At 45.6% G+C, this 12,188-nt stretch overlaps 1 protein-coding gene across 1 annotated transcript; it reads left to right on the top strand.

Annotated features, from left to right (window-relative positions):
* The first annotated feature begins 723 nt into the window (after positions 1-723).
* Positions 724-12,065, top strand: SPINK5 (serine peptidase inhibitor, Kazal type 5). Its single transcript, XM_009872561.1, has 16 exons — positions 724-778; positions 1,349-1,368; positions 2,180-2,316; positions 3,286-3,346; positions 3,854-3,987; positions 4,442-4,499; positions 5,557-5,687; positions 6,080-6,140; positions 7,160-7,293; positions 7,754-7,814; positions 8,935-9,068; positions 9,146-9,206; positions 10,475-10,611; positions 10,995-11,055; positions 11,410-11,525; positions 12,020-12,065. Exons 1-16 carry the CDS (start codon positions 724-726, stop codon positions 12,063-12,065), a joined length of 1,407 nt encoding a protein of 468 aa, XP_009870863.1.
* Positions 12,066-12,188: the final 123 nt, after the last annotated feature.

The following is a 12,188-nucleotide window of genomic DNA, read 5'->3' as shown; positions in this document are numbered from 1 at the left end:
GGGATGGTGTCACTCGGGCTTGGTGACGTGGGTCAGGAGCTGGCCATGGGGCGGGTGGTAGCTGGTGGGAAGAGGGTACCGTGGGATTTATTACTGAACAGCTAAAAACATGGAATTTAGGACCAAACTTAATAGTTCTGCTCCTTGCTATAGTACAGAAAAATTTGGCACATGACACAGAGCACTGCTGAGCATTTTAAAACGGAAGACCAGGATTTCTCCTGCAGAGCCCCGGGTGACCTTCCGGGCTGAAATTGCCTGGGCTCAAACTGGGATGAAATGCAGCAGGGATGACTACAAACATCACGCTCTGAGGTTAAATAACGAGGGTTTGGGTTATCAGCTGGTGCCTTGGTTGAAAACTGTAGAGGAGGAGACAGATCTAATTGCATTTAGCTAGTGGCAGGGAAGATGTGAGCCTAGAATGTGCTGTAGCCCAGGGCTGGGACAGATCTGTCCAGGAGGAGAAAGGTCCTGGCACACTCCCCTCGAGCCACCCAAATACCTCTTCCTGGTGTACACACCTGTGTCAATCATTAGCTAGAGATCTTGATCTGGGTAAATATATTTTTGGCTTTGAACAATGATGACAGGCTTGGGGCATGACCTAATAAGGTGGGACCACTTGATATTGTGGTGTGTTATATATTCCTGCTTCTACCCACAGCCTTCCTCTCCCGTACAGAGCGAGCAGGCTGTGCAGGAACCCTACTGCTGCCTGCCATGAAAACTAAGGGAGTGCTCGTGAAGGCGGCTCTAGCCCTTTGCAGCTGCTTAGGTGAGTATTTCCTGGGATGCTGCAGAGATCAATCTCTCTGAATCGGAGCTTCATTGTGTCCTGTAACGTGGAGGAGAGCCTAATTCTATGAAGAAGTATTCCTCCCGAGAGAGCATGGCAAAAAGTTTGACTTCAAGACTGAGGTTTTGGCAAACCTCATGCAGGTGACTGTTTTCTTCACCTTGGTTTGAAGGAGCAAACTGCTGAAGGAGCAGTCCTAGTGCAGGGCAGGAGCTTGCACAGGGAAGTACTGTATGTAAGGGCAAAACAAAACTGTTAGAAGTGGCATTGTTATCCATGTGAGGAATATAAATGCAAGCTTTAACCTCTCTGATTGCTCTAAGCTTACTGTGCTGTTCCTGGTAACTGAGAAGGATGTGTTTGGAGACAGACAGTGCTAGAGATCAACAGTCATCTTAAACATCCATGCCCAAACTTTTGAAAATATCTTAGAAGAGATACAGAATCTGAGAACAGACACAGAATTTGTTTCATGAAAAGATTTTCCGTGTATTGTCTCTGCATGCCAATAACTTGATTTTTTTTCCTATCTCCGTTTTTTTCTTTCAGGTATTGCCTTTGGAGTTGTGGTGAGCTACAGATCTGTTTATTCTGTTCTATTCCAAGTTTCTGGTATAGCAGAAGCAGTATGTAATTACCTAATGAGCAAGTGGTTTAAACCTAATGAAAGCTTGGCTGTTCAAATAATATTTGCCAATGCGTGATTGAATGATATTGCCAATTTCACAAGAAAGTAAAAGATCCCCCATTTTTTACAATATATTCAGTTCATTACATAGAATGAAGAAGAGAAGAAGTAATTATATAATCCTCTTGTGTCAGCTCTTAGACATAATTTAGTTACTCCAAGCCAAATGCAGTAGGTTACCTCCTCATGAGGAACAGTCTTCAGATGACAGGCTTGAAAGAATTAAAGACACTGATTCTGGTATTTTTTTTCTGTGCAGTAAGACTGGTGGAGCTGTGTTCCTTCCACGGTTTTTTTTTTTTACGTCTATATCACAGAGAGAAAAGAATAGGATCTGTGTGATGCTCTTCCCACGCAATTAGGAGTCTGGCTGGAGACTGCAGCGTAATTTGCAATAATCAGATTTTGAGCTGAGGGCTCTGGTGTACAGCTGGGCTCCCAATTACCAGCCGCCTTCGTTAGGCACTGTCTCACCCACAGCAATCTTTCCTCCATGCCGGGCCTCCCCTGGACCCCAGCAGGAAAACATTATCAGAAACTTCTGCAGAGAAGATTCACTCCTCCTGACTGCTTGAGCAGATTCCAAATAATCCCTTGAATATACCTCCTGGCTGCAGTGGTGGTGGGGCTGCACGGGGGTTTCTTTCCACGGGGGAGCCAAGGCTGGGGCTGATTCTGTGCTGCTTTTGCAGCTTGACTGCAGCCAGTATCCCGGTGTCGTCGGCGAGGATGGGACTATTTCAGTAGCTTGCCCCAGGATCTTCGAGCCAGTCTGCGGCACTGATGGTATCACATACAACCACGAGTGTGAGATCTGCTCCTACAACCAGTGAGTATTGCTGGAGACCTGGCAGAAGGGCTGCAGAGCCACGGGCCGGCTTCAGCTCCCCAAGGTGGACTGGGCAGAGGGGGTATGAGTTAGCAGCTGGGACTGGGGTATGCGTGAGCATTTGGTACTGACCCAGCCAGCCTCAAGGCGATGCTGCTCTCTGCCATCCATGACATGGGTCTTACTTTCTTCTAGGGACCACAACACAAGTGTGAAGAAGGCACATGATGGAAAATGTAAATCGGAACCTAATACGGTAAGACAAAGTCTATGTCAGACTTCAGCTGGCAGTAAAAGGGGACAGGTCAAACACCACGCAAGAGGAAAACAAAACGTGCACTGCTGGTCTGCACAGCCCAAAGGGAGCTAAAATCTAATGATAACCAAAGCTGAGAGGGTTTTTATGATCCATCTGGTACCATGTCTCTACACTTTTCTAATTGAGACTTCTAGCCTCTGTAATCAGGAGGAAAATGAAAATGTTGGCTGAAGGTAGGATCTCACCACCTGGATAGCTCCAGTAGGATCTTATGAAGGACTGCCTGTGCAGGTCCCAAATAATACCTTAAATTTACCTCCCGGCTGCTATGGTGGGAGGCTGCACGGGGGTTTCTTTCCATGGGAGAGCCAAGGCTGGGGCTGATTGTGTGCTGCTTTTGCAGCTTAACTGCAGGGAGTTTGCTGGCGTTGTCAACGAGGATGGGACTATTTCAGTAGCTTGCCCCAGGATCTTCAAGCCAGTCTGTAGCACTGACGGAGTCACGTACAGCCACGAGTGTGAGATCTGCTCCTACAACCAGTGAGTATTGCTGGAGACCTGGCAGAAGGGCTGCAGAGCCAAGGGCCAGCTTCAGCTCCCCGAGGTGGACTGAGCAGAGGGGGTATGAGTTAGCAGCTGGTACTGACACAGCCAGCCTCGAGGTGATGCTGCTCTTTGCCATCCATAACATGGGTCTTACTTTCTTCTAGGGACCACAACACAAGTGTGAAGAAGGCACATGATGGAAAATGCAAACCAGAACCTACTACGGTAAGACAAAGTCTATGTCAGACTTCAGCTGGCAGTAAAAGGGGACAGGTCAAACACCATGCAAGAGGGAAACAAAACATGCACTGCTGGTCTGCACAGCCCAAAGGGAGCTAAAATCTAATGATAACCAAAGCTGAGAGGGTTTTTACGATCCATCTGGTACCATGTCTCTGCACTTTTCTAATTGAGACTTCTAGCCTCTGTAATTGGGAAGAAAATGAAAATGTCATGTTGGCTGAAGGTAGGATCTCACCACCTGGATAGCTCCAGTAGGATCTTATGAAGGACCTTACAAAATCCACATTGCACTCCTCCTTGCTGTGCCATTTTCTTCAGTAGGAGAGAATTCCCACAGGACTGATGGTGGCTTCCACTTTTTATAGTGGAATTAGTTTGATGCTGGATTTGTCCCCAAAGGCTGAGGGAGAGTAAGCAGGCTATGTAGGAGTGTTATATCTTTATATAAAAAATGTGGGGTGTTTTTCTCTATTCCTGCTATTTTTACAGATTGACTGCAGCAGGTACCGAAGAACTGAAATAGATGGTCACGTCCTGGTAGCATGCCCAAGGATACTGAAACCAGTCTGTGGCTCAGATGGCTTCACTTATAACAGTGAATGTGTGATCTGTGCCCATAACACGTAAGTCTTGTGCATTGAACTTCCTTGTGAATAATTAGCAATAATTAAGGCTCTCAGAAGTACTTCTGTGAAAGTACTAGTCTTTCTTAAGGCAGATGTCTCTGAAGGTCTCTTTTTGGAGCTGTCTTCTTGTAATTCTCCACCTGGCCTGAGCTTTCTTCCCCACTTTCTGTCTGTGCTTATGTGGGGAACCAGAAAAGAACCAGAGGACAACCCAGAGCAGAGCCATGAAGAGATCAAAGTGTTACTTGTAACACTTGATTACTCCTAACGCTTGCCATGTGATACAGAAATTCCACGCCCTTGCTGATACCATCTGCTGGACACAGACAGGTCAAGCCAATGTAGTGTCCCTCAAGACATGTGGGACCTTGCTCTCTTGTCCCAGTGCCTAGAGTGTAATGGAAAAAGTTGATTCTCAAGGCTTCCTAACCAAAGCATTTCTTTCTTTCAGAGAGCATCAAACCAACATTAGCAAAATCCATGATGGAGAATGCGAGCAGGTTGCCACTGTAAGTGCAATACATGTCAAAACTCTGTCTCTTAGGGCTGTTAATAGACTCCTGAGAACCCCACGTTTTTGCCTAGGAAACTGCAGGAGGACCATAAGACAAGGCTTATGAGGGTCCCAGTCCATGCTTTACTTTTCTGCATAGTAAGGGTGAATTTTGCATCCTCCCTGCTCCAAGGAGAGGGTTACCCCATGCACACACGCCAGACTGACGAAGCAGGATGGATATGGAATGAGAAGCTGCAGTGAGCCAGGGCTGCAGAACCTGCTTCCCTACATAATAAATTGGCTTTGGTGCCCAGGGGAGGGGGAAGCCCAAGATTCTGCTTGCTAGCGTGCTGTGCAGGTTGGCACTTTTCTCTCTGGAGATCACAAGCAGTTCCACCCTTTGTAAAAAGGATTCAAAACTTCCCTACTGATTGCTTTCTCAGGCATAGTGAGACACATGAGGGCACTAAGCATCCATATTTATAGTTTATTGTATATTTTTATGAGGCCAACAAGTCTGATGCCTCAGGAAGAAAAGCTTCTATATTTCAGCAGCAAAACTCTGTGATGTAGAAACTCCATTCTCCAACTGACAGATAACCATTTTCTTGATTTTTAAATTTATTTTATTTTGGGGGGTTTTTTACACTTTGTCCTTTCAAACCCTGTGCTTAACTACAGGGAAGCTGAAGTAATAAAAGCAATAAATAATAGCAGAGCTGGACAAGTAGGGAGAAAACCGACCCAAACCAACACAGTATTAGTCAGATTCTCAGCTGGTGAAAAGTATTTCCCACTAAATTTAAGACTGGTGGGTTTTTTTAAATGAGAATGGGCCCAAAATTTTGTACATATTCTTCTGCATGCATCGCCCCTTCTCTGATATAGTCCTTTTTCTTGACTGCTCAAGAACTAGGATAATATTCAGGCTGAAGATTTAGCTTCAGTGCATTGGGGGTTTGTTCTATCACAGGAGAAATGGGGGCTGGGATACAGAGTAAAAAGGTTGTGCATCAAATTTTCTCGCGTAGCCAGGGTTCCACCAGAGCTAATTCTCCTTATTTTGACAGGTTGACTGCAACTACCCAACAATAATCAAAGATGGTGAAGTACTAGTATCCTGTCCAAGGAACCTGAGTCCAGTTTGCGGCACAGATGGCATTACATATGATAATGAATGTGGGATCTGTGCCCACAACGGGTAGGTGCCATACATAGAGCACTCCTAAGTAGCCAGCAATGCTCTGCAGTCCTGAGAACCATCCTTCTGTATTTCTCCCTATGCCTGCTTCTTCAAGTCTCTTAAAAACTGGATTGGTTTTGGATTTACCTTCAGTTTCCTTCTGATACCTTCTCTGTGCTCAGTAGGGGCAACCTTGAAAAGTCCGATGGCAGCTTCTTGGGTTAGTCTGTGGGATGGGCAGTGACTGAGCAGAGGAAGGAGCAATTCAGAATATTGCTTTAAATTGCATGTTGTGAGAAGGTGCTATAAGCTTGTTAATAAGTAATACTGATACTCTGATTACACTCTAATAGAGTCTCAAGTAGTGGTTAAACATTTAGTTCCTCAACTTCATTGCTTCTCTTTTCCAGAAAACACGGGACTCATGTTGGCAAAAAGCATGATGGAGAGTGCAGACAGGAGACTTCTGAGGTAAGTATTCAACATAAGGCCTATTTCTTCTCTTAGCTGTATCAACTGAAAGGTTCCCTGAGGCTGCATCCTACTCTGAAAGTGAGCTGGCCTGAAGCCTGACTTTCTCCACGTGTCTATTAAGACTTGTGTTGAGCTTGCCTACAAATCCCATCCGTCCTGAGGCAGGTGTCCTCTGGGCCCTCCTTGCCTTCCTAGCCCTGGCAGATGGGCTGCACGGGAGCTAGGCATGGTGTTTTCATTACAAATTCACACCTACACCAGCCTTTGGAGTGGGGATATATTCTGGTATATGAAGCACACCTGAAGTTTTGATCTTGAGTGTATCAGTTGAGAAGTCTCAGAGCTGGTCTAGGACATGTCGACACATGAACGCGATGTTGATCAATTTGGGCTTAAATCTTCCTTTGAGGATGCTCTTCAAGTGCATTGCCAGCAAAGTCCAAATTTTGTCACTATTTTAGTGTTTTCATAGAATCATAGAATGTCAGGGGTTGGAAGGGACCTCCAGAGATCATCTAGTCCAACCCCTCTGCCAAAGCAGGGTCACCTAGAGTAGGTCACACAGAAACACATCCAGATGGGTTTTGAAAGACTCCAGAGAAGGAGACTCCACAACTTCTCTGGGCAGCCTGTGCCAGTGCTCCGTCACCCTCACAGTAAAGTTTTTCCTCATGTTGAGGTGGAGTTTCCTATATTCTCGCTCAAACTCATTATTCCTTGTTTTGCTTATATCTATACTGCAGAATGAAAAGGGGGTTATGTTTTTCTCTTCTTTTGCTTTTCTGGCGTATCTTGGTGTTTGGAATTGACCAAGCTACTCCCAGTTCTGTGGCATCTCATGAACTATGCAGTGCTGTGCAGTTTCCTCTGTGCGTGAGATGATTCATGCAGAACTGATTTTGAGAAAGCACTAGTGTTGTCTTAACATCCCAGCATAAAAGACATGCCAGGAGATTACACTGTTTTTTTCTTGTAGACCAAGGACTTTCTCAGATTTGACCTCCTGCTTTTTGTAGATTGATTGCAGTCAATACCCGTCGGTGGTTAAGGATGGTAAAGCCCTGCTAATCTGTCCAAGGATTCTGCTCCCAGTCTGTGGCACAGATGGATTTACTTATGAGAACGAATGTGGCATCTGTGCCCATAACCTGTAAGTACTGTGCAGAGGGCTCTCTCTGGAGTGGTTAGCCATGGTTAGAGCTCCAGGTGACTTTTCTTTTGATACCAACATATCTGTGTCTCTTTCTGTCTCTCCAACCTCCTGAAGTCCCTGTCACCTTGATTTTGTTCCCTGATGCTCCATTTGTGCTCCTCGGGGGAGCTGTGGGAGAGCCAGCCCTCAATCTGAACATGCTGAGGGCTGTGGTATTTGGGCAGAGGACAGAGCTGCTGCGTAGCCCACAGTGAGGACACCTCATAGGTCTCTTACTGCTTAGGGTTACACTTGCTGATGACTTGATGACTTGCTGATGATGAGAAGCTGCTTCATGAGGCGATCAGATGCTTTGTTTGTCACATATATTGGCTATGATTGTGGTTTGCTTTCTGCAGCAGCTAGGTGTCGCAGGTCTTTGCTGGTGAGCAGGCTAACACCAACCTCTCCCTTTCAGAGAACACAGGACGGACGTTAAGAAAAGCCATAAGGGAAGATGCAACGAAGAAAGCCCTCCTGTAAGTGTAACTGGCTATAAAGCTAGCACTGTCTCCTCCGCTCTCTTCAGTCTCCAGGAGGACCCTGGCTGGGCTCCCTGCTCCTGGGTGCATGGAGGGGTGATGCACAGGGCTGCTGCTGTGGTTGTCCTTAGTTGCTCACAGAGGTTTCTACCAACATGCTGAATGTGAGGGCAAGAGAGAACGGGAACAGGCCGGGACTTTCAGAACAAAATGTCCCAGTACTGGAGATCTCTGAAAAAAAAATCATCAGAGGCAGCCCAAGAATGATGCAGCCCATTTTAGCCCAGAAGGACAGAAAGACAGAAGGGTGCGTTAGATGTCTCTGTATCCAGTCAGTGCTAGAATTTCCATTGCATTAGACAGGCAGGTTAAAAAATCCTCGTGCTCTGGTCAGCCAGGAAAAATCTACTCTCGGGTATGCATCCAGAAATAGCTTTATTATCCTGCACAGTAACATTATGTGCTGATAATATCTCGACACATTTATTCTGCTTATGTAGAGCAGCTCTAAAGCACCAAAAATAATTTCATGCGTCCTGTGGGACTGCAATATATTTTCTATAGTAAAGACACATTGTTAAAATGCTGTCTTTGCTTTAATTTGCTCTTGGACCGTTTGGGAAATACGGGCAATAAGAGATGCTGCATTGGGGAAACTATGCAAAATGACAGTGAAGTGTCAGTGATGCTTAACTAGTGCAGACTGACTTCCAGTAGGTGTTTGCCTGTTTATTTGAAGTGGTAGATTTTATATATTCTAAATATTTTGCAACAGGGGCTTGTGGAACAGTTCTTTTTGCTGCTTTGAAAAAGCTGAAACAGGATCTTGGTTTAGTTAACTATGTCAGGATGGACGTAATGGCAAACACTTTAAATCAGATTCCTTGGGTTAAAGGATTGTTTTAAAACTTGCATACGTACTACTATAGGAAAATAATCTTTTTAAGCCAGCTGTTCATTTCTTCTCTCTTTTAGGAGACAATACCAAACCCAACTACAATGACTTAATTTGTTTCTAATGGAAAACTAAACTTTAAAAGCCCTTTAAAATCTGGAGGATCAGAGCGGGCGGACTGGCTTTCTTCCATCTCCTGGCACTGTTATTATATCTCCTCAGGTTGACTGCAACACATACCTGCGCCATACTGAAAATGGCAAAACCGTCGCAGCCTGCCCTTTGATCCTGAGAGAGATCTGTGGGACAGATGGTGTCACCTACGACAATGACTGTGCCCTGTGTGCCCACAACGCGTAAGCCCTGGAGGTCACCCTCTGAGAGCTCAGCAGAGTTACCCGTTGAGCATTTTTAACTTTGTTTTCTCTTCCAGTGAATTTGGAACCAATGTTGCCAAGAAGCATAGTGGAAGGTGTACAGAGGAAGTTCACCAGGTAAGTGAAACCTAAAGCAAACTAAGAGCTTGGGCTGGTGCTGGTTGCACAACTTGAATAAGCGCTGACTGGTTTTGCTGGTGGAGCCTCTTCTGGGGGTCACACCTTGTGCTGTCCGATGTTCTGTGGGCGACTGTCACCCTCCCGGCAGCAAGAACGATGTGCCCTTCCTGCACGGACAAGATAAGAAAGAGGGAGAGGACAGGTGGGGAACGAGTTATGAGACAGGTAACGTGAATGATTTTTAAGGCTTTATAAAAAGTCCCTTTCCCACAACAGTCTATCACAGCTGCCACAGGAGCTTAGCAGTCTGTCCTGGCAATATGGTAAGGGGATGCAGAAGACCCAGGGCAGCTGATGTTTTCTGGATGCTTGCGTTTTACAAAAGGATGTTCTGCAAAGATTACAAAATTGTCTGTGTTTTGAATGCTGATACCTAATATACCAGGAGATTCAAACTCCTTTTTTTTTCTTTTTTTAGCACAATATAATCTAATGTATACCAACAATGAATCTTGTAAAAATACCAGATTAACTATATTTGGCTGGCTCTAAACTATTTACACTCACTGGGGAACAGAAGAACAAAGCTATCTCATTAGCATGTGTTTGAGAGAGTCAACATCCCAAGTCACGTATTTCATTTCTATACAAGCAAACTATGAAATGTCATTCCTTTGTTTCCTGAGCACGCTCTGTGCTCAGACTGGGTGAGATACATAAATCAGGGAGGAAGAGCTTGCACTGGAGAAACTGGGAGAGCTAAAACGGAAGGCCAGTTCTTCAACTGGTGTAAATCAGCTTCAGCTGCTTATCTGCTAGCCCTCTTGGCAGATTTCAACACTCAGAGCCATCCCGTTGCAAAAGGCCTGTCAGCACATCTCCCCTCCATTCTTGTGGGCCATGAAAAACCACCTTGGTCACAGTCGGCCTTCTTGCAGGAAGTGCGTAAATAATGCCATTTTGATTTGCAGATTATTTTTGAGCTGCTTTTTATAGTATCTCAGTAGGGTCAGCAAGGTATAGGGACACCATGATAAATACAAAGCTGAATGAGTAATGCCTGCCTTCGAGCCTTGATTCAGTCTTCTCCAGCATAAGGCTGTGAAAGGAAATTGCTTGTGTTCCATGAAGAATGAGTTAATATATAACTGTAATTCATCCTATGGCAGATCCTAAAAGGCAGAAGGATAAGCAGGGGGGTTGTGTCTGGGTGCCCTCACGCAGAGCAGAGCCCCTGCCAGACCTTTTCCATCCTCATCCTCCAGCTTGACTGCAGCCGGTACCCCACTTCCACGCTGCGCAGTGGCAAACAGCTGGTGGCCTGCACAATGATCTACGATCCTGTCTGCGGTACCGATGGCATCACCTATGCCAGCGAGTGTACGCTGTGCGCCCACAACCTGTACGTACTTGTCCTTCTCTCTGGGGGGTCTGCAGAAGGGGTGCTTGGGTCTGTGAGTGCCAAGTAGTGCAAGTGCTCTCCCTGAAACCCTGTGCTGGATGGGTCCTGTGTGTCTACCCCTGTTTTCTTGCTTGCCCTGATCAGTGTTTGACCATGGGCATTTGACTGCAGAGCTCCGCAAAGGGGGATGCATCAGCTGAGGAGAGAGTTATTCCAGAAGACGTGCCTGGTCCATAAGGGGCATGTTGTTGTTAGTGCTGTGCAGGCAATGCTAAGCTAGTTTATCTGAAAATCTCCTGTGTGCTGCGTGGGAGCGAGAATTGTTCTTGCATTATGGTTGTAATGGAAAAGGTTGTAGCTAAAGATGGTCTCTAATCCTCCAGGTTGCATCAGACCAACCTTGGCAAAAGAAAGAATGGACGCTGTGAAGAGGATATCACAAGAGTGAGTGGGAAAGGATGGGAACAGAGTGGCATCTTGTTAGGCTCATAGGGGACTGTCCTCTGCTTTGGGCTAAAAATTGGGGGAGCAGTGGTGTGCAGACCTGAAGAGATCACTTGTGAATTTCATCCTGGACATAAAGCAGCCACCATCCACCCCACTGCCCTGTAACAGTGCAGGAAAAGACACGGCAGTGAGGAGAAACAGTACAAGATCACATCTGTCACCAGGAGGAAACATTGAGTTGGTTATTATGGTGTTACAGACAGCTTCATGCCTCGGTGGGGTGTCATTCCTTGTGCTGGGGTGCCAATTTGCTCCCGGGCAGAGACACTCATGTCTGTCTTCTGTGTGCAGGAGCACTGCAAGGGCATTGAAGAAGTATCTCCAATCTGCACCTTGGAAAATAGGCCTCACTGCGGCTCTGACGGCAAAACATACAGCAACAGATGTCTTTTCTGCAATGCCTACCTGTACGTACAAGAGTAAACCCTTCTTTTCATGATCAATTCCTGTACCTCATATGAATGCAGGGCTGCTTTCATAGTGTACTTTTGACTAACAGCTCATGGGCATATACTGGACATTTCTGGTGCGCTGTGATGTGTGCAAGAAGATGGGGTTTTTTTGCCTTTTAAGGGAAAATGTGAAGGGCCCATTTCTGTGATCTACATGTGGCTTCCTGTTTAACTTCAAAGATACTTTACTTGTTTTCACCAGCATGTAGTCTGTCACACAAGCTCATCGGGGCATGTGGAAAGTACTTTACCAAGCCAACTGGACTTCATCGAATGTGTGAAACCTTTGATTTCTTTCCTTTAATGATAATAATGAAAGGGACTATTTAGGCTTTTGAGACTGTTCTTTATCTCCAGTCAACACTAAACCAATACTTAGGCCAGTGAATTGAGGAACAGGGCTTCAGCACTACTCTATGCCTAATCCCTCTTTCTTATTTTCTCAACAGGGAAAGCAATAGGACTCTCAACCTCGTGAGTATGACTGAATGTTAAGCCTGGAGTCCAGCCCAGGAAGACAAGCTCCCTTACATATGACTTCTCATGTGCTGATCTTCCCCAGCAACTTTCCTGCAGTTTGTCTCATTTCCTTGGATCCTGAAATGTTTTTTTTCAATA

Source organism: Apaloderma vittatum, unplaced genomic scaffold (genome assembly GCF_000703405.1).
Source record: "Apaloderma vittatum isolate BGI_N311 unplaced genomic scaffold, ASM70340v1 scaffold10887, whole genome shotgun sequence".
NCBI classification, from domain to species: Eukaryota; Metazoa; Chordata; class Aves; order Trogoniformes; family Trogonidae; genus Apaloderma; species Apaloderma vittatum.
This window is presented reverse-complemented; position numbering and strand designations above follow the sequence as displayed.

Excerpts from the sequence above, each read along its gene's own strand:
- SPINK5 (XM_009872561.1), top strand. The coding sequence starts at position 724 with ATGAAAACTAAGGGAGTGCTCGTGAAGGCGGCTCTAGCCCTTTGCAGC. Across the intron at positions 6,141-7,159 it reads GCAGACAGGAGACTTCTGAG|ATTGATTGCAGTCAATACCC; the intron begins GTAAGTATTCAA and ends TGCTTTTTGTAG. Across the intron at positions 9,207-10,474 it reads GTACAGAGGAAGTTCACCAG|CTTGACTGCAGCCGGTACCC; the intron begins GTAAGTGAAACC and ends CTCATCCTCCAG.